Source organism: Melozone crissalis, unplaced genomic scaffold, assembly GCF_028551555.1.
Source record: "Melozone crissalis strain CALT ecotype California unplaced genomic scaffold, PUWL_Pcris_2 ptg000016l_1, whole genome shotgun sequence".
Lineage (NCBI taxonomy): Eukaryota > Metazoa > Chordata > Aves > Passeriformes > Passerellidae > Melozone > Melozone crissalis.
The window spans coordinates 46,482,008-46,504,865 of NW_026535794.1; the positions used below are offsets into that span (position 1 = coordinate 46,482,008).

The 22,858-nt window shown below is 37.7% G+C and overlaps 1 protein-coding gene across 1 annotated transcript in view; it reads left to right on the top strand.

Moving 5' to 3' along the window:
* LARS2 (leucyl-tRNA synthetase 2, mitochondrial) overlaps nt 1-22,858 on the top strand; it is an 84,297-nt gene that overhangs the window by 47,070 nt on the left and 14,369 nt on the right. Inside the window, exons 11-18 of the mRNA XM_054274150.1 lie at nt 1,215-1,330; nt 2,281-2,564; nt 6,138-6,236; nt 9,043-9,180; nt 17,343-17,446; nt 18,616-18,798; nt 21,293-21,462; nt 22,439-22,516. Coding sequence (XP_054130125.1) covers nt 1,215-1,330; nt 2,281-2,564; nt 6,138-6,236; nt 9,043-9,180; nt 17,343-17,446; nt 18,616-18,798; nt 21,293-21,462; nt 22,439-22,516 — 1,172 coding nt within the window. The remainder of the gene's footprint in view (nt 1-1,214; nt 1,331-2,280; nt 2,565-6,137; nt 6,237-9,042; nt 9,181-17,342; nt 17,447-18,615; nt 18,799-21,292; nt 21,463-22,438; nt 22,517-22,858) is intronic.

Here is a 22,858-nt window from a genome sequence, read left to right on the forward strand (position 1 = left end):
AAGAGTGTGCATCTGCTGGGAAGATAAAATAGCAGGTTTTCGTTTTTCTAGTTAAGGAAGAAGTTGTCACAGGGGAGTTTTGTTTGATTTTCTTTAGACATCTGCTTCCAAACTTCCATATATTGGCAGAGTTAAAGTATAGCTGGCATTTCACTGCCTGAACTAAGACAATTGTTAAGCTGGTTTAGTTAATAATTCCAATGTGCTCGGCAAATATTTTGAGAACTTTTGTGTGTAGTTTTCACCAGCTTAATGCTGGTATTGTCTCATTGGAATAAGTTTCTTTGCTTTTTAAAGATGGCAGTAATTGCAAGATGGTTCAAATTATTGATTAAATTATCATTGAAGGGGGAAAATGTGCAGAAAGATGTATCTCTGTGTAAATAATAAATCTGATGGTATCTTAATATTATTTCAGAATACAGAATACAAATAATCTTACATTATTTCAGAATACAATATTTCAGAAAACAAGCTAAGAAATTTCTTAACTCACTGTTAAACCCTCCAGAGCAGAATTAAAATGCATGACTGTCCCAAATAATAAAATGCAGAGGGAAGGAGAGCTTTGGGAGCCTTAAATAGTGTGAGTTGTGTAACTCATCTGAATGGATGAGGAAGTGTTCTCACTAGTTATAGTTCGAATAGCAAACTGATGTTATTTTAATAGTTTCCCTGAGTTTATAAACAAATCATGTCTTTCATAGTAAATTAAAGGGATAGTAATGTTTGAGACTGTTGCATTATGGTGAATTTAGATGACTTCTAATTCTAATAATATTCTATTATTTCATAATTATATTAAATTAGAGATAAATTAATATTGAAACAGGAAGACTCTTCTCTTTGTTGAGTCTTTGATTATCATATTAGCAAATAGAATTAAAATTTGTATTGTTTAAATATATTATATTTAGATAATATGGTTATATTGAAAATTCTGTAATTCTATCCAATTTTTATGGCTTTAGTTTTTTCAGAACCATCAGATTTTCAAACTTTTCTGAAAGAAGGACAGGACATTGATGAACATTTGAAAAACAGAGGAACTGAGAAATTACTGAGTTGTAATTATTGCTGTTTGAATTTCATTGCTTAAAGAACACAAAAACGTTTTTACTGTTCTTAAACCATTTCCTTAAACTCTTTTAGGAAAATATAAGTCATTATAAAGAGAGTGCCATAGAAATGAAATGGTTTTTCATCCCTTCTAGGAATTCCTAGTACTAGTTCAGAAGATGCTGCAGTAGCTAAGAATTTGGGCATTTCTTTCACTGAAGTCATTGAGACATTGCCAAATGGTTTGGAGAAGGTCATTAATTCTGCAGAGGTGGGTATACAAGTATGGATTTATTTCCAGCTTACAGTAACAATGCAGACTAAATCTATTTTCTCAAGAGTGCCAAATATTTTGTATTATTAAAGGGATTTTTTTGTTTGTTTGTTTTAGATCAAGCCAAGCTTATGCTACCAAATTTCTGGGAATAATTTAATGATGGAATATGTTGGCCCTGCTGTAGCAATAAAATAATTTTTTTCCTTTAGTACAGGAGAGGAAGGTTGAACTTTCCTCTCTATTGGTTTTAGTTCTGTAATGGAAACTGAATAATTTAACCCATGTTAAAAGTTGATTCTTATTTCATAACCTCGATAGAATCTTAACCTAAACGTGAACATACTAATCCTTCTTCCATAAATTCATTGAAATGTGGCTTCAGCCTTTGTGGTATCATGGATGCCTCAAGAGACATAGGAATCTTATCTTTAGATCTAGCTCTTGAAAATATGTGTTTTAATAGCAGACACATTACTTCCCAGATAGGGTCTAAGTGGTTAAAAAGGATGTGAAAGCAAGAATAGAAAAACCTGAAGTGAACACAGGAGAAGGAAAGCAGTTTTCTTATGCATTTCCTTAGTCTCTACCTTATGTTTGTGATAGAATTCTGAAAGTTTTGGCATACAGCAACTGATAAAGATATCAGCAGTAAATTCAAATATCTGCCAGTAATGGCTGAAGGGGTCTACATGACTCTTTCTCAGCCTTCTTCTATTCAGATCATGAAGAACATAATCCTTTAAGCAAGAAAGTTCAAATGAGCAGCTGCTATATGAATAGACTCTTGGATAGCAGGATGTTAACCAGTGGTAAGAGGGAAATTATTATTTTATTTGACTCCCAGAAAACTGACTGGTTTTGTTTGTTCTTGCACTTTCACTGACAGCACCTATAATTTTTTCTTTCTTTTTCCACGTCTCATTTTTTGTTTCTTTTTCAATCAGATCACCGGCATGACTCGGCAGGAGGCTTTAAAAGCTATTACTCAGCAGGCCAAAAATAAAAGGATAGGTGGAGACCTAACAAGTGACAAATTGAGAGACTGGTTAATATCTCGACAGCGCTACTGGGGAACGCCCATCCCAATCATTCACTGCCCGGCGTGCGGCGCTGTCCCCGTGCCTTACGGGGACTTACCTGTGCTGCTGCCCAATGTCACCACCTTCACAGGAAAGGGAGCCTCACCTTTGGAGAGTGCCCCAGAGTGGGTGAACTGTTCCTGTCCAAGGTAAGTCAGTGCTGTGTTTGCTGGGGGACACCACTTTGCACCTGCCTGTTCCTTGTGCGCTTTCCCAAAGTGTGGTGGTGTTCACAGGGGTCCCAGGACAAGGGAAGAGATGAGGATCTTGACTCCATGTTTCAGAAGGCAGATTTATTCTTTTATTATATATATTATATTAAAAGAAAATTATAAAAATTATATATTAAAACTATACTAAAAGAATAGAAGAAAGAATTTCATCAGAAGGCTTGAAAAGAATAGAATGGAATGGAATGATAATAAAATCTTGTGACTGACCAGAGAGTCCGAGACAGCTGGACCGTGATTGGCCATTAATTTAAAACAACCACATGAGACCAGTCAAAGATGTACCTGTTGCATTCCACAGCAGCAGATAACCATTGTTTACATTTCATTTCTGAGGCCTCTCAGCTTCTCAGGAGAAAAGATCCTAGCAAAAGGATTTTTCATAAAATATGTCTGTGACACCCAAAGTGTTGGCAAGTGACTGCTCTGAGACAGGATACAACTCCAAAATAATGTTTCGTTCGACCCAGCACAGATATTTATTCTTATATACTCTCTAAAACACCTTTTTTGCAACACTCAATGCCTGCTGCTGTTTTTTCATAAACAAGTTAAAACAAAATTCACTGGTTTTAAGTTAGAGGAGAGAAAAAAAGGAAAAACAGAATAATTTTCTCTGTTTTCCATTTCTTAACAGTATTTATCACTTCATTTATTACAGTTATTCTAATTATCTTTCATCAGTGTTTCTATAAAGCTTATAATGATTACTGAATTAGTCCTCTTGTTAAGGAAACTAACATTGTCTTTATTTTTTTGCAATAGTCAACAATAAAGTGCTCTCTCAGCTATATAAATCTTTATCATGAGGCTGTACCTTACAGATAACATGTAATTCAGATTTGAAAGTAAATGCATCCTGTTGTCACTGTAATCCTTATTGTTTGTAGTCCATCAGTTCAAGAAAGAAAGAAAAAAAGAAAAAAGTCTAATTGATATAGTGAGAGATATGTTGTAAAAATCAGTTGTGTAATCTTGAGAACTGAATAGATACTCTGTACACTGAAGTTTGCCTGTAGGTTCTGTGGGAGGAACTGGTAGAACATAAAGTATCCCAGAGAAGTTTTTCATCAGCAGTGCAATTCATTGCTGCTCCTAGCAGCCTGACCTAACTAATGGGAAGCACGTTGTCAGGCTGCCAGGTAGGGAAATCAGACATATAAATGGCAATAGGGCTCTCGCTGATAATTCAGCAGATTCATAACATCTAATTTTTTTTAATATTAGCAGTTCCATGGTTCTCTAGAAGCATATCTTTTAAACTTTGTTGATAACGTGTAATTTTTTGTAAAACAGACCTTTACTCCCATGTTTCTGCATAGAAAATTTCCTCTCAGATGTGCCTATTGAAATTGCACATAGTAGTGTATTTTAAAGTGTGACCTTTGCAGTGAAGCCTTACTGAATAAGATCCACAGGTTTAGTAAAACCCCCAGAAATGCCTTGGTCTACAATTCCTAATTTCAACTCAAAAATTTTCCTGTTGTGACTGAAAGTCACTGTGTGCACTCTTGGCTTCCCCCAACTTTTAACCCCCCAGTTTTTAACCTTAGTTAAAAGTTACTATTTTGTTTACCAGACGATAACACACTTTTGATGTATAGAAAATCCTTACAGTTTCTGGATAGTTATTGTGGCTGCTCTGCAGGGAAGTTAATCAAAGGCATTTGTTTAGTCAGAAATTAAGTCACACAGGATTAGTTTCTTTGCCTAAAATGTAGTAGTTTGCTGAAATTAACTTTTTTAATTCTCATCTTTATTTGTCTTCCTAATTTTCACCTTTTTGACAGCTATCAGCAGTATTGCTCGTCCATGTCTGCTACAATTTCAAATCATTTGAGCTATTCTGTGTGCAGTCACTGCTACTTCTGTGTGCAGTCATCCTTGCTTTTCCTTGCTCCAAGAAGTGACATCATCCCTTCCTTTAGTTCTTCTCTCCAGTAATAGGGGTTTTTATTAGTTTCATTTAATATCTATAATTAATAAGGGAAGCCAGATGGAAAGATACAAAACTCTGAGTGTTTGGGTGACAATAATGTTAACAATCATAAATGGGAGGAGATGCCCAAGTTATTCTTTGTAATACAAGTCCAGTAATTGTGTTAGTCATCTGAAGATTGTCTAATGAGATTACAGTATTGTGCCTGTAATCACAGTATTGATATAAATTGTATAAACTCTGAAAGATGCCCATGCTGGCTCTGTGTTAGTGAGCCATGTCCATTTAGAGCACAGAGGCATGAAGCAGATGTAATTATGGTTCAATGACTGTAAAGTATTCTTAACATTTGACAGAAAAGCCATTCTTTTACATTGACTGAGTCTTTGTTTATGTGTGCAATTTGAAAAAATTATTTTTCTACACTAAAAAGCAGTTAGATGTGAAACTCCTTTATTGCATTAGTCTCATTGGAAGAAAACTTGCATGTAGAGGAAGACCATGTTAAGAGACACAATGAAGGAAAATGTTTAGTGGTGATGCTCTTGTAAACTTGCCTTGGCAAGCCAAGCTGAAGTATCAGGCAGACAAGCAGAGATACATGTTGCAGCTCACTCATCAAGACTGATCAGAGACTGAATGTGCAGTTAGTAAATATGAAATAGCCAGTCCCCATTCATTATGGGTACTTACTACTACTATATACTTGCATTTAAACTTGCATGCAGTTATTAACTGCGTACATTTCTTACACATAATCAGTGTCATTTATGCACAAGAGTGTCACAGATTGCAAAGTTTCATTGACTTTAGAATAATCCCATTGCTTTAATAGTAAGAGTTTTAAGAGGGATCATTTACAACAAATGGAAGTTTATTAAATGTCATTATTGGCTCGTACAAACAACGAATATTCAAGGAGAAATTAACAGAAAGTAACCTGAGCTCCTAAAATCTACTTTGAAACTGTTCCTTAGGGCTGCCAATATAATTACAAGCAAAAATCAATTTGCTGTAATCACAAATTAAAATTGTGCTACAAGGTCTAGAAGAGATTTGATCTCAGTGAAAGCTGAAATTAAACTAAGTTAATTTTTTCTAGAGATGATAAATGGAATCTGCAAAGACCATTTTGTACGGACAGTCAGTGAGAGGCAACCACCTGACCTTTCTGCTAAATCTGCTGGTACCTAACAAGTGTGATCTATATTCAGTACCCATTAACTTGATGGCAAAGTATGCTTGTCTGTGCTTTGTAGCTTTTAAAATGGCAATTCTAAAAAATTCCAAGATTGAGAGGGCTGTCCAGTGCAGTGCTATCTTCTGCTGTTGCTGGATATGATGGCTATTCAGGCTTGCTTTTGCTATGTTTTGGGAGGGAGAGGGAAGAAATCAGTCCTGTTACTGTTGTTGGACTTTTTCTGAACACGTCACTCTTCAGACTGCTCAGTTTTCAATCTAAATGTCTTTATGGCCACTCTGTCCATGTTTGTTTGGTTTTTTCCCCAAGCTTGTCACTTATCTAAAAGAAGCTTTTCTCCCCTCTTGCTCAGGTGCAAGGCAGCAGCACGGCGAGAAGTCGATACCATGGATACCTTTGTTGATTCTGCTTGGTACTACCTGAGGTACACTGACCCTCACAACAGTGACAGGTGAGGCTGCAGGCACAGGGCCACTGCGGACAAGCCTGCTGCACAGGACACAAGGCAACAAAGAGACCACACACTCAGGTGCTTCCAGCTTCTAGCTGCAGTCTGCTGGCAGGGTGAATCCCTGCACTGCCCTCATCATGTGCCTGCCCTTTGGGCCTGAGCACAGCACAGGGTTTGTGGTGTGGTTTAACCTCAGCTTGTATTTAACTACCACTCTCCACACACACCCTATGGGCTAGAGAGAACAGTTAGGAGGAGAAAAAAAAAAAAGTAAAAATCATGGCTTGGATAAGAGCAGTTTAGTAACTGAAACAAAGTATAATAATAATTATAATGAAAAGGAGAGGGAGAAAGCGAGAGAGAAAACCCAGGAAAAATAAGTGATGCGCTGTATAATTGCTCACCAGCTGCTGACTGCTGCCCATCCCATAGCAGCAATTGGCCTCCCCCAGCCAACTCTCCCAGTTTATCTACTGGGATGACAGTCCATGGTATGGAATATCCCTTTGGCCTGTCTGGGTCAGCCTTCCTGGCTGTGCTTCCTCCCAGCTTCTTTGTACACGTGCTCTCTGGCAGAGCAGGAGAAACCAAGAAGTCCTTGGCTTACAGTACACACTGCTCAGCAACAACCAGAACATCTGTGTGTTATCAACATTATTCTCATACTGAATTCAAAGCACAGCACTGTACCAGTTATTCAGAAGAAAAAGAACTCTATCGCAGCTAAAATCAGGACAATATCTGGAGCTGGTCTAAAAATGTGGTATTTGATTGCTCCTGTGTCAGGAGATCTAGAAGAGCAGGATGTGTAAGCACAACTAAGCACAGGAACTACAGGGCAAGAGGCAGAAATTTGCATGAATGGGAATTATGGGGCAAGGCTCAGAGAAAATGTTCATCTGAGGAGCTGAAGTCCTTAGTGGGCCATGCCATCAGGAATGACAGCCTGCCATGGCTTCAGACTGGTAAATTGCATGGAGTGTACCCTCCCTGGCAATGCAGTGAGTAGCTCAGTGTGTGGACAGGCAGTGCTGTTCCAATGGTAAGAAGAGGAATAGTCCAGTGTAACATGCTGCTGCCAAGCCTGGAACCTTCCCTTCTCTCCTTTTAAATTCTGGTGACTCTTGCCTTTTCCGTGTGTGCAGACCTCAAGTGAAGAAGCATCACAGCAATGTCCTGCTGTGTCAGCACTTCCATTGCATGCATTATTAATGAAAGAAGATTTTTCATGTGCTATGGACTAGTGTCTGCAGCATGGAGAGTGTGGGAAGACAGATGTAGTTATTTAGCTGTTTTTCTCCTTCATCGTCTGGCTGTAGTAGCACTGCTTGATAGCACTTTTTTTCCCAAAGAGGAATTAGTGCAACATCTGTACTATGTAGTCTGAAGAGGACAGGAGGAAGCACATTTTAAAAATTGATACCACCTGATGGGCTGTTTGGGCATGTATTTGTTTATTTATTGTGCAGAGCAGTGTCTGGAAACATACTGCATTTATTCAGTGACTTAGTATTGCTGGGCCAATGATTTTTTTTGTATTGGCAGCACTAGTTTGGTTAAACTAGAGAAAAATCTTCTGTGAACTCTTTAATTTCATGCCAGTTTTAATTATTTTCTAGTGGTAGCATGAATATATTGCTGCTATTACTGAGTTAGGCAGATTGCTTCCTCTCCATTACAGTTGAAGTATTTTTTGTGTGTGGGCAAGAGGGACTTTTCCAGAAGTTGAAGAATAAATAGTCAGATGTAACATCCAACTGTCAAAGTAACAGCTTAGTGTAGTCTAATCTGTTTTACACTGAAATGAGAACATTTATATGGACTTCTGCACTAAATTGCTGCCTGCATTTGATTTATTTCGTTAGTTCTTTTAACTAAGCTATGCATATGTAAAACCTTCATTTCCATAAACTATATTTCACTGATCTACCGTTCAGGAGAATTACTCTGTTGATTCTGGAACCCTATGAACAAGTTAGGTTTGATTTGTTCCACCAAAGACATGAATCCCAGATCTTTATTTGCTTCTGGGCTCATCTGTGACGAAGGAAGTGTTGCTGTAACAAAAATTACAGATGGAATAATCAGACAGACAGACAAAACAAATAAATTTGTTGGAGCAGGGGATTGAAGCCTACATTAGAGAAACACTTCTGTACAAATTGTATTTTGTGGGCCCACTACAGAGACATGGAAATATGCAATGAAGCAATAAGCAATGCTGGGAAACCATTCAGGTGACCTCCAACGATATGTAAATATGCTGTAAATGGCAAATTTATTGTCATTTCATGAGCATCCTTCACTTGTAGTGCTGTGACCCATCTCACTCTACAGAGGGTTCTGCAGCCTTGAACTGCACCATTGCCCCCTAACGGCAGCAATGCAAACCGTCAGTTTACAAAACTGGTTTTAAGTGGTCATGTCTTCTGTCTTTCATTCCAATATATTTGTATATAAAGCTTGATAAATACTAAAAAATTTAAAGCCAGCCACAAGGTATTTACAAAAAAATAATTTAAAGAGCAGTTAAGTGTTTTCATTGCTTTCTCACGTAGTTGCTTGCCTGAAAAATAGGAAAATAATCCTTCTGTGGATCTACATCTCAGCAGAAACTTAATTTTTGTCCAGAATAAGCATTTTACTTCTTAGAAAAATAAAAAGATCTGATAGTAAAATGAAAGTTTTATTACACGTGTATTGCTCTCACTAAACAGTGTTGTCCAGTTAAGGATGATGAGCTACTTTCGTGATGCTGATCTTTCTTTTCAACACTGGATTTTTCCCTATAATTGTGTTTTTTCAGGCCCTTTAATAGTGACTTAGCAGACTACTGGATGCCTGTGGATTTGTACATTGGAGGAAAGGAGCATGCAGTTATGCACTTATTCTATGCAAGGTTCTTCAGCCATTTTTGCCATGATCTAAAGATGACTAAACACAAGTAAGCCTTATTTATTTCTGTTAAAAACTTTCATATTTCATTTGACTCATAAGAGTATTAGTGGACATTGACGTGATGGTGGAACATTACATTGAGTAAGCCTGAATTTTCCTGCCTTGTCAGTACTTGGTTTCTCACAGTGAGTTGCACTTCCTGTATATGTTCATACAAAGGTTTTTATTGCATGAGTATTAACTGGCTCAGAGCTAGTGATAAAGTGCTGCTGTAGATTTCCAGCCTGCAAAAGCATGCACAAATGAGTAACTTCAGGCATTCTGTGTAGTGCTATTATTTCAAATTAGGTAACTTCCTACCAGTAATAGCATTAATTTCAGTGGAAGCATGCATATGTAAAAAACAAAGCCCTCTAAGTCGCTGTATAATTGGAGCTGAGCAGTACAAAACACTTCTTGATAGGCAAAAGAAATATATTTATCTCATGCCAATTTATTTTTTATTTAATTAATTTTATATAATTACTTTTAATTATTCTTTTTGATGCTGCTGCTATAGCCTAATTCACTGTTCTGTGTTTTGGTTAGAGGTAAAGTTTGATGGAAGAAAGTGAGTCATCTGTTGTTCTGTTCTTTGTCCGCTCAGATAGGTTCTGAGTTTGACATCCCCATTTCCACTGAAATTCAGCTCTTTTGTACCCTGAAATGCCATCCTGAGCTTGGAGAGTGCTAGTGGCAGAACAATGAAACTCTGGCCCATGCTCTGTTCTGTTCTCCCGTCAGCAGAGATGACTGAATAGATTGAGTCAAAATGAGTGGCCCCATGAGAAGAGCTGCTCAGTGATTCCTCAGCCACAACTTATATAAATAAATTCATTCTTTACAAGTATCCCCTCTAAAAACTTGACATTAAACAGGAGCCTAAATATATATGTCACTGAACTCACTTGAATGCTGTAGTTCTGCTACAAAACTAGAATTGAATTATCGTGAGCCGGAAAAAGATGGACAAGTTACTGCAGCTAGCAGGATGTTTCCCCAAGGTATTTCCTAATTTTGATGAAAATAGGCAATGTGTTTTCATAACTCGTTCTTGGCTGTGCAATAGTTTGCAGTGAAAGCTGTGTTTGAAATATTGGATGTAGGTGATTTGTGTACCTGTTTCACTCTGTTGTTTGCAGCCTGTGTAGCTGCAGCAGGAAGGCTATTTCTTCTCTCTCAGAGTGGACCTTTCAAAGCAGACCCTTCCTTTCAGAGGTGCTATGTCTTCGAGAATTTTAAAGGTTTCTCTTGCAAGTAATTTTAGGCTTATTAATTCTACAAAAGATTTTACAATCCTAATCCATCAAGCATCTAGTGGAGCTGTAACACACAACAGCAAAATGTTCTTTTGCTAGTCAAATTCTTTAACCTTCCAAAATTACATTAACCACATTAGTGGCTGAAGTATTGTCAATATAAAGTGAGATCACAGGGCAGGGGAGATTTTCTTGCAAAGTAAGTGGTTTGTTTTGGTATGCTAGAGAAAAGGGCATAGAAAGAGGCCAGCTGGACTAAAAAGGGACCTCCTGTGTGACCTTAAGAAGACCAAAATAAGTGCAAGGAAATAGGAGGTAAGGATTGGCTACCCATGGAGGAATGTAGAAGCCTTTACTGGATAGACAGTGTGGATTATGGAAAGGTCATAGCTCATCAGATATTGAAACTGGTGAAGAATGTGAAGATAGTAAGAAGAACCTCTGGACATACATGGAAAAGAACAGCAAGGAAGACATTGGCCTGATGCACAATCCAGCAAAGAGCCTAAGTAGAAAGAAAAGTCTTTGCCTTGACCTTTGCTGTCAAGGTCTGTGCTTAGTAGGAAAGTTTGAAGGCAAGACATACTGCCCATTGTAGAGCAGGATTAAGTTAGGGCTCACTTAAACCAGACACATGCAAGTTCCAGGCATGAAAGACAAGGTGGCTGTAGCGGCCACCATGGATTTACCAAGAAGAAATTATTCCAAACTTAATCTGCTTTCCTTCTGTGGTGACATGATTCCATCTATGGATGAGGAGAGAGCTGTGCATATCTTTTACCATGACTTCAACAGAACATCTGGGGCTGTGCCATCTGTGTGGGGAGGATTACAACAGAGAAGGGCTTAGGGGTCCTCATGAGCAGCAATTTGGATGTGGGTCAGCAGCTGGCATGACAATGTACTCCTCTAGCAAAACCATGCCCAGCTTTGGCTATCTCTGCTCATCATTCAGGAACAACTGGAATACTGTGTCTAGTTTTGAGGCCCTCACCCCAGTGTGAGGTACACTGTCAGACTAAAGAGGGTTAGAGGAGGAGCACCACCATAGTCAGGGTTGGAGCATATGACATACAAGAAGAGGCTAAAAGAGTTGAGTGTGTTCCCCATGGAGAAGAGAAGGCTAAGGAGGGAATGTAATTGCTACTACTGCTACCTAAAGGAGATTCATAGAGAAGATAGAACCAGACTCTTCCCAGAGATGCATGGAAAAAGGAAAGGAGTAGCAGTCACAGACTGCAGCAAGGACAGAAGGAATACAGTTTTTTCAGGGAAGGTGATGAGACTGGAACCATTTGACTTGAGACATCGTGGCATCTCCATCATTGCATATTTTCAAAACGCAGCTGGACAGGGCCCTGAACAACCTGAAGTCAGGTCTGATATGAGAAAAGAGTTGCACCAAATGACTTCCAGAGGTCCCTTCCAACCTGCATTATTCTAAGGACTCAGTGATTCTGTAGCTGCATTGCTTTGGAATGTGTTTTGTTCACACTCTGGTGTGACAGAGCAGTAGCACAAAAGCTGTGTAGTGTAGCCTGGTCTAAATGTGGTAAATTGCAGAAGAAAACTCTACCTTCAGTGAAGAAAACTCCTTAAGAAGCACTGACTACATCTAGTGACAGTGGCAGAAGAAAATAGAAGTTGCTTTCTGTAGAAGCAGTTTGCAAGCCTGTGGAGAATTCCTTTGGCGTGGTATACAATGTCAAGAGGTGTGACATGTGACAACATGTGATATGTTACAACACCTACAATGTTGCAGGTGTGAAGATGTGTTACAGCATTGCCTGGGGGCTGGGTGTATGAGCTGCTTGGGCGTGTGCTTAGATATGTGCTCAGACTGCAAGATGACTCTAACAAATTCATCATCATGCACAAAATTGTTCACTTGTTTTAGCTCTATGCAAGGAAAAGCATTAGGTGCTTTGAAGCCATGAAGTCAAATTAGGATTTTGGTTTAATATGGAAATCATAACTCCTTTATAAATACTACCATGTATTTTAAATTTTTAGTGTTAATCAGAAGCCACTTTTGCTCAGTCTTCTGTTTGAACCGCTCAAGGACTGGTCTGAAAGATCTGAAAAGTGTAATTAGAAACAACAGGCTTATTGTTAGGAATCTCAAAGTCATGATGTCAAAACCCTCAGCTCTGAGGGAAAACACTAAAATGTTAAAAAACACTGCCCTCTTGTGCATTTTCAATCTCTCTCTAGTAGCTTAGGTCTTTTTCACTGATTAAATAAGTAAAATTGTTATATCTCAGTTAAAGGAGAGCTGCCACTGTTTAAAGTGTCATCTAGCATCCTTAAACATTTTTATGATTCCCCTGCTTATCTGTAGTAGTTTTTCTTTGATATGTTTTCTTGATGGAAATTTTCATTGTTTAGCTCCTATCCTGTGATGTTCAAATCCATTGAAATACTTCTGTGTAGCCTTTAATTATGGATACTATTTAATGGCTATTTATATAGTAATGTGGTTGAAAACAGAAATTAAAATTCCTGTAGTTTGGATTGTCAAAGCAATCTTTCCAAATATGGGGTAATGATTTTTACAGAAATGTTACAGGCAACATGTATGAAATAGGCATTTACAGACACACATACCCTCATTGAAAATGCAGTGTTTGTAGACATTTAGAATTAGAATTTAGAACTGTAAAGGTGTCAGTATAGCTTAAATATCCCCTAAAGATGAGGCATGGTCTTTTATTTTTTAATGCATTGGACCGGAGACGATGGGAAAGAAATGCTGCTCAATTTCTCAGTAATGACAAGGCAGAATAAGTGGTACCCTCTGGGTATTCATACATGTGATATCAGATTAAGCCCAAATTGATATCAATTTGTTCTAGCAGCCTGGTCTGTAAAATGCATTGGTTCTATAAATAATTCACAAGGCAGCAAGCCCTCCCAGCTGTGACCACTGCTGGGAGAGGGGCCAGGTAGGCAGCTGGGGCCAGAAAACTCCTCCTCTGTTCCAGCCTAATCCACCACGGCAGTTGTGTGCTGTCACTCTCTGCTGCACCTGCTCATCTGTGCAAGTACAAGTTACACAGAATTTGGTTCTGCCCTAGACTTCAGTAATCACCTCTGTCTGATGAATAATTGGAAATGGAATCTAGCACATTCTCCCTAAAGAGTTAGAAAGCAATAAAAAAATGTTGTTGTTGCCGTTAAGTCAGCAGATTTGACTCTGATAGAGGGCAAATCTGCTGAGTAAGAAGGCACTATTTTTCACATTGCTGAGTTACAGAATAAAAGACTGTATGTGACAGAAATAGCTTATTCTGTGAAGGAACAATGCTACAGCTTCTCTGCATTCATTTAGAACCTTATCTCTAGTGCTGATTTTAAGCAAAAGCTCTCAGTTGTTAACTGTGTGGAATCTTGAACATTCAATATTGTTTTATCTTTTTTTTCCCTAAAATTATCTGTTTCTATGTGCTTCAGTCACCTCCACAAGGTTGCAGAGCTGTATCTAGCAGCAGGTTTCACAGCCCCCTGAACTCAGTCACTAGTGACTGATGTAGTCTTGCCTTCACTCAGGGGCACAGCACTTGGGCTCTCTCATCCTTTCTAAAGGTGCAGGGTGCAAATACATGCAGTGAGCTCCCTTGCTAGGGCTATCCCTTCTCCTGAATTCACTGTTTTATCACTGTGGCAGGCCCCACAGAGTTCTTCCAGCCAGGTCATTTGTACTAGGATTGAAAGTCCTGCTGATCACCCTGCACAGAACAAAGCAAAGAGCATGAGACCATGGCACTGAGCAGGAATTCCTGATCTGTCTGTTGTGCTTGCCCTACCATCCATTGCATGGTCCTAAATTGGTCTCTCATAGAGATGAACTTGTGTATGAACATTAGACAAAGGAAAAGATGAAGGAAAGGATTACAGATTTCATTACTAGCACAGCTGAGCCTTCTCAGATGTGTCAGGCACACTTTGCAGGTGGGTGTACAACATGAGCAAAAGCCTCGGTGCAGATACTCCAGCATGAGCACAAACAAACTTCACAGGCAGGTGAAAGCCTATCCCATTCCATTATATCTATGGTCTGAAACATGATCAAGCATTCAGAGGAACTCCAGACTCGTCTTCTATGCCAGAAATGTCAGTGTGTCTGAAAATGGCTTAACTTCATTATTCTTGGTGTTTTGGATCAGGAGGTATTTATGGTACCATGACCATGGGTGCTGCAGCATTGAGGTCAGAACTGCATCATCCCTGCTGTGCTGCAGCCCCTTGGCAGTTCCCTTACAGCCAAGAAGGCATCCCTGCCTCTGAAGGGGCTTGTTTGAGGTGTGCAGTTGTATTAACATGAATTCAAGTGTAACTCTGCATGTGAACATGAGAGGGAGCCACCACAACACAATGCCAAAATCACTAAACACAATTTGGTTCAGAGCCCCGTGTTTAGCAGATGGGCTCTGGCTTTCTCCTTTTGGGCATGTCTCCATACTCCTGCGGTTTCCCACTAGGGACACATGGTTGGGGTTTATTTTCCCCATACTTGGTAATGTATTTTGTATTGCATTTTTGTAGCCTCTGTCAGCATAAACAAAAATAAGAAATGCTTGTTCCTGCATTCAGTTTTTAGTAACTTGGCATATGATCTGAACTAACTCTTTGTCATGAAAAATAAGTGTTCCTTGAAAAATCACTTCCAGTGGAGAGCCCTATCTGATTTGGATGATCTGGCTACCTCATTAGCTTTGCTTTAGATAGCAGGAAGTGTAGCTATTTTAATAACTGTTTGAGATCTTAAACAGACTGAAGTACTGAATGATAGGGAGGGAGTTTTTTTTTCCAGTGGTGTTATGTCTCTAGATTGTAGAGACAGAAGAGATGTATCATAAACTGTTTTATCCTGAAGCATTTTCCCACCATTGTTATTGATAGGGTTACAAAGTTTTTGTTCCCAATTTTTACCTTCTAATTCACTTGGATAATTTATAATAATTTTTAGTATTTTAGATTATTTTTGAATCCTATTTTAAATTTTTTTTTCATTTTACTGTCTAAATTTGACTTCAGTTCTCATTCCCTTAAATTCCTTTACTTCTAAATAACAAGATTTTTCATCAGCCTCTGAAGTATAGTCTACAAAATATTTATAGAGATGCTTGAGTTGCTCTTAGTTAACATTGTTGCTAAAACCAGGTGGCATGGCAGAGACTCATACTTCTTTGTGATTGAGTGATACATCAATATGTGCCAGTACTTGCACAATATTTATAAGTATACAAAATATGCAAGGAAGGAAGCTCATGTTCAAACTTGAGCATGTTGAAGATAAAATATGAAGCCTGTCATTTTCTCTCCCAGTTTATAGTTTTGTTTTCAAATATCTTCTTACTTCAGAGTCATCAAAAGTGTTTAAGGACTAGTACTTGGAATATACCTGCTTTAATATGATAGAAACATGCCTAATTGTTCTATAATTTAATAATACTTTAATTGTTTTATTAAATTACTTCATTTTAAATTGTGAGATAAATTTTCATGTAATTTATATTTCTTAATAATTTAAAATACTATATTAACTCCTTAATGGTGAATCATGTTTTGGGTTATGACTTTTTTGTACACATGAAATAAAATGTGGAAGTCTGGTTTTACTACTGCTTTTTTAGATGGGTATACTCTGGCTTTTTAAAAGTTAATAGAAATAATGCATCCTTTTACATAAGTTGTTTTGTACATATTTGAGGTTTCATTAGGTAAAAAGTGTAGAAAACTCAGTTTAATGTTGCACACACGTCAGCATTAGGAGGTGCAAGTCAGTACTAACCAGTGCTGATGATTATGTCCTCCAAAACGACATGATGACTGATGTCATGGTGTTGGTGACATCATGATGACATGATGTCATGATGACGTCAGTCATGGTGACTGATGTCCCTGTGTTGGAGGGTCCCGTGAGAAGGCTTCCAGCCTGTATGTGCTTTCTGGGACTGGCTCCATACCTCCTTCCCTGGCCCCTGCTGTTCTTGAAGCTGTGTTAGAGCTGCCTTACTTTCCTGTTCTACTGAGTGGGAACCAAAAGCTTTAGAGATTCATTTTGTTGCCTTTTTTTTCAGTGAAAACAGTGACAGAACTGTAACTGAATGCATTAGAAATGCAAGATCATTAAAGGAGGGGGCCACAATAGTGTCAGCCAGAGCAGTGTTTACTTAGAGTTTATTCTTGCTGAGTGCACTACTGGCTTTCAAGGCTCTTTTTAGCCCTGTCATACACTCATTTCATGGGAGTTTACTGTCACTGATGTAAATTTTGCTAGAAAAGTAAGGTGCTAAAAAATTGATGCACTGAGATATGAACTTTTCAGCATTGCTCTTTTTCTAGTACACTTTTTCATACAGCCAGGCCTTCCTGGCTAGTTCTGTAAAGGGCCAAGGCATGTGGGTGCTTATGTTAGAGAAACATCTATCTGTTCTTTCCATCTGTTTATAGAAAGAAATGTGCAACAGCATTTTGATTTGTTCAAAGTCCTGTGCTCCTCAGAGAGAAGCTAGAACTAAATATTTGTGACAATGAAGCCAGGTACTTGAATGCTTTCACGCAAGAGATTTAGCTTGATGTTAGGGAAATTGTACTGTTGTACAAGAAACTTCTGTGTGTTATCCATATGCTAATTTTAAAAGTGATGTTAGAATAACTTAGTACTAAATTAGGGTACAAGAATGTGAGCAGAATGCAAATAAATACTTAGAATTGCCAGCCAGCCACCATTAATCAATGCACAAAGTACTCTTTCTAAGGTGACAACTATTTATGTACAGTCAGCTTGAAATTCTTGTTTCATTAAAAAATTGTGCCTGATTGGCTCAACACCTGAGGCTTATCATAAAGTATGCTTTTTACAGCTCTTTTCAACAGAGAGATTTCTTTTTCCTTCCGTCCTTAGGGAGCCTTTCCATAAGCTCTTGGTTCAAGGACTTATCAAGAATCAGACCTTCAGACTAACAACAACAGGCCAGTGTTTGAAGAGAGAGGAGGTTGATCTCACTGGTAAGAGAAACTGCATGGGAAAATCAGCATAGGTGCACCCCTAAAGCCAGGGACTGCTTTGGTGCTGGGAAAATTTGGAAGAGAAAATGAATCTAATATTTAAACTGGAGAGCAACTTCTGTGAGTTTTGGATTTACACATGCTGCTGAGTACACAGAGATCCTACTAATACAGCAGCTTTTAATTGTATCCAAACATAGAAATAGTACTGTGCTATTATTTTGGCTCCAGTGTAGTCCAAAAGATCAAAAGTCAGTTTTGTTAAGACAGCGCTCAGCCGCCTGCTGAATGGAGCCAGTTAGTCCCAGCAAACAGACAACCTACAAAAACATTACAGCAAAACTAACACAGATGCAGGTGTATTCAGCAGATATTAGGAATATAAAACCTTTAGGAAACAGTGCTCATTCTCAGGTTCTTTGCAGAGCCTTCATTGCATAAGCTGTACCAGTCATTGCTATGGGACCTGTAGCAACAAAAATGTTTGGTCATATTTGCCTCTCTTAAGCATTCCTCTCATACATCCTCGTTTGCACTGAATACAAACCCTGTAAGACAGTTAAAAATCAACCCACCAATCCACCCTCTTAAGTTTTACCACTTTCTGCTACCCTGTTTTCTTCTAGAAAATATTGGGGTTTTTTAGCAGAGGGTTTTACTCAGTTGCACTTTTTAAGTGTAAATGCCCCACTCTGTCTCTAAATTCATGCAAGAGAAAACACACTCTTTTCAGGATAACTTACTGCAATTGGAACCTGTAACTCTGGTGTTTGCAAAAGCTAAGTGCAGGTCAGAATTGTATCAAATCAGTACACCTATCTAGAAAGTTTTAAATGTCATGCTTATAAAAAAGTTTAAATATCGGGAGCTGTCAAGGCAGCACTTAGGATGCAGGCCAGATACAGCTTCCAAGTGGTAGGAGACTTTTTATCATGATGTGATGGAAGCTTTAGGATATTACTGGTGTTCAAAACATTAGCACAAGAAAAATTTGGGAGGGAAAAGAGTGTTTGGAATGGGTGGTATTCTTCTTTAAGCTGTTTTGGAAAAAAGAAAAAACCCAAAATGATAGCAACAGTTGTTTTTTCTCATGCTTGGGGAACAAATTTAATTGCTGTTACAAGTGAGCAAAATTTGGTTCAGTGGTTTTTGTATGTCTTAATATTTAGGAAGTGAACCAGTCCACCTAAAAACTGGTGAGAAGCTCCAAGTTGCTTGGGAAAAAATGAGCAAATCCAAGTACAATGGAATAGACCCTGAGGAAATAGTGAAAGAGTATGGCATCGACACCCTGCGCCTTTACATCTTGTTTGCTGCTCCTCCAGAACAAGACATTTTGTGGGATGCTAAAAGTAAGTCAGATTATTTTCTGTAGTTTGTTTTCTTGTGGATTTGTTTCTTTTTTCTCAAGTAGTATATTTTAAACACAAAATTAATACAGTTCTTCGTGCCCAAGTTTTGGAAAAAATGAATCAAAAAGTATCATAAACAGGTTTTATTGTTTGTTTCTTTTAAAGGAGAGAGTCACAAAGCTGTCACTGAGGCAAATTTACACGATTATTGCAAGCAGCTTACCTCTTATAAGCTAAAAGCACATACGAAAACTCTTTCTTAAGTTGTATTTTCTTCTGAAAACTTGGACCTCATTATCTTTTTTTTTTAATTAGCAATAATTGATTAACTGAAAATTATTTTTCTTTATAATCTGTTTTTTTCTAATCATATCAGATCAGAGATGCAACTTTACAATATTTTGTTATTTCTGTTTACTAACAAACATGCAATGGCTTTTGTAAGCTGGATTATGAAATAGTTTTCAGAAAGAATCTCATTAGAAGATAATCAGAGTTCCTAGTAATTAATATTTCTAGATATGACATTTTTATGCGCTTACTTCTTGAGTAAGTTAAGAATTACCCTCCTGTGCATTTATTTACTCCTGTCATGCAATTCCTCATACTGAAAGGTCTTAATTTCTTTTACCTACTGTGGTTCATACATTTTAATGTAGTCTTATATATTCATTTACATTTCACCTTCCTGTTTCATAAGGCTTTAATAAAACACTCCATTCCTGGTTTCAAAAAGTGTAGTTCTTCATTCTTTCACAAGTTAAGTTCTTGCCACTTAGTTCAGCCTGCACTAAACTTTATTTCAGTTGTGTCTGTCATGCTTTGTATTCATTTGTGTTCCTTTATATATTGTTGCACTATTGTATGCACAGGAGTGGGCTTTGTGAGTTCTCAGCTGGCTTTCTGTCACCACCTAATCACAACAGTAGAGAGCTAGGCATTTGAAAAGGTCTCTTAAAAAAATGAATCACTTAGAATCAAGCCTTAACAGCTGCATCCCAAACACTACACAGGTACACAATTCCCTCTGAGGCTGCTAATTTGGTGATGCACAAACTTTTTGCTGTATTTTCTGATCTTGAAAATGGAATATTTGAATTACTGTGAGGATAATGTGTACCAAATCTTAGTTGCAAAGTATATGAGAGCTTGGTGATTAAACATTTTTGTAAGAAAGCTAAGAACGCGCAGTTATAACACTAGCGAAAATCTATTTAGTCATTGAAGCCAACCTGTTTACCACTTGAGAAGTACAAAGGAATATTTTGGCATCATCTCATGTTAAAAGTATTGGAAAATGTGAGCAAAAGGAGATTTTAGCTGCCTAAAGATATTTCCAGGGCAGAAGAAAATAGAAAGTTAGGTGAAAAGCATTTCTTAAATATCTTTATGCTTTGTTCTGAATTTATGATGATAACAACATCATGAATGTTTAAATTAAAGAAGTTAGGCAGGTTGTGTTGGGTTTGACCTTGGGCTGGATGTCAGGTGCCCACCAAGCTGCTCTGTCACTCCTTGCTTTTCAGTTGGATAGAGGGAGAAAAGTACGACAGAATGTTCATGGGTTGAGGTAAGGGCAAGGAGATCACTCAGCATTTGCCATCAAGGACAAAACAGACTCGACTGAGAAATTAATTTAATGTAATGCCAATTAAAATTAGAGTAATGAGAAGTAAAACCAAATTTACACCTTCCCATCATCCCTTCCTTTTTCCTGGGCTCAACTGGCTCTGTCAGATATGGAGGAAGCCTCTAGAAGCTTCCCAGAGAAGTCATCCTTGTAGCATCTCCCTACCAAAACTTTACCATGCAAGGCCATCACAGGAAATTTTTTCATTCAGAGAATGTTAAATAGTGGTTCTCAGTTGTCATGATCCTTCTCTCTTCTGAATGGGATAGCCTTTGGATGATTGCCCTTCAGACTAAATTCCTTGTCCTCTCAGTGGTGGACATCAGCGCAGGGCTCATGTCATTCTCTCCTGTGGTGTGAGTATGGTGAGCTTGTACTCATTAGCACAATAGCATCTCTAGCAACAAAAGTATACATACTTGCTAAAATCAAATCTGAAAAGAAAATTCTCAATTTGAAAATGTATATGTATGCATACTTGTGCGTATGTTTGTATTCTGCCATGAGTTCAGAAAATGAGAGCACATACAACTCCTTTGTGGAGTCATTAAAACAGATGAGAATTCTAGCATTGACATAATATTGGGTTATTTTACAGCTTTTAGTAAATATTCTATGCTGTATTCTTGCTATATATATCTGCTTTAAAGTCATTGCAGAAAAATACTTACTGATTTTTTTTTCCATTCAAGCAACTCAGCATTATTTCTAAAGACATTTTAATTGCATTGATGTCTTTCATTTAAAATAGAGAGTGTTTTTTAAAAATGTTTATCTCCAATGTTCTGTTCCTGCTTTTCTTTACAGTTTTGAATTCTTTACTTGTAACTGACATTTGTTTCTGAAATCTTTCATTAATCTCAGCTGATGCCATGCCCGGCGTTCAGAGATGGCAGACGCGCCTCTGGGCACTTGTAACCAAACTTATTGAAGCAAGGACTTCAGGAACCATGCCCAATCCTGAGCTTCTGAATAAGAAAGAGAAGGCTGAAGCCAGAAAGATCTGGGAGCAGAAGAATCTGGTGATTTCTGAGGTTAAAAGAAACACTTACATAGTTTCTAAATTACTAAATAAGTTGCTTGTTGTGCTAAACCATATGTTTGACTTACAGAGCCAAAAGCTTTTTCCCCAGATGAGTAGCTATTTTTTAAACTGAATTATTCTTTATGTAAATAATTTTGTCTACCTACAAATTTTGTGGGGCAAAACTTATTTAAAGGATGTATGCCTCATTAAGGAATGAAATGTTATGAAAATAAAGTTCTGTCAATCTGGGATTCAAGTAACTCCATTTCAAGTAACAAAACCTTAGGTGAGTTCTGTAGGTTGCCCTAACAAAAGCTTTGGTCTCTTTGCTTCATATCTCATTATTGTGCCTGCTGTTTCATATAGAATGAAAAAAGCTACTGGTGAAAATATATTAGCATAGCCTTGAAAAAAATACTGAAGTGGTTGTTCATCTCTTGTTATTTGTTGTCTCCTGCTGTGATTGGTATCAATTCAGTTATCCAAGACTCAGAAGAAAACATAAATACCTGCAAAATTAACTTCAAGTAATTTCTGTGGATAAAAACTTTTGCCAGTTTAAACCCTGCTGTGAGGGATATTCCAGATCATTTAACAGACTTTATAATTTTAATCTTGTAATCTATGAACAAGTTTTCACCAGTATAAATGGATTTACAAGAGAGAAGGCCTCTTGAAGGGGCAAAGGGAAGATATTTTATTAAAGGAAATAAAGGGTGACTAATGCACATTTTTCATTGATTGAAACATTTTAAATCTTGAAACAGAAGGGAAGCTAATCAATTGAATTTTTATATGATTATTATTTTCCCTTCCACACCTGTGATTGCACATATGATGTGTTTGTATCCTAAAGTGATTTTCCTCACTTTAGGTAAGATGCACATATTTCACAAATTGAAATTGATTACCACTAATTGTTTTCCATTTTTAAAAACCCAGAATTTTAGGTAATTAATAACAGACTTTTTCTTCTAATACAGGTAACCGAGTACTTCACAAAGGATCATTTGTTCAATGCAGCTATTTCCCGATTGATGAGCCTCACAAATGTACTCCATGTAAGTATGTGATACTAATGAAGGTACTTTTCTCTCAGACACTGCTCCTGTCAGTCTTTCTACCAGGCAGGAACTGCCTGTACTACAGGTCCAGCTTTCTGTAAGTCATTAACTTCATAACCAGTATTACTAAGTCAAGAGCCTTGTTGAGTTACACTCAGTTCAAAAGCATGTTCTGCTATCACTGTAAACCTGAAATATAAACAGTTTTGCAGGAGGAGCTTGATGGTATTAGATCAGATTAGACCAGATTCTGATGTTTATGTCTGCATCCTGTAATTTGAAGAGGATACATTTTGTTTAGTTCTCTTCTTTGTTCTCTTGATTTTAGCCAAGTTACAT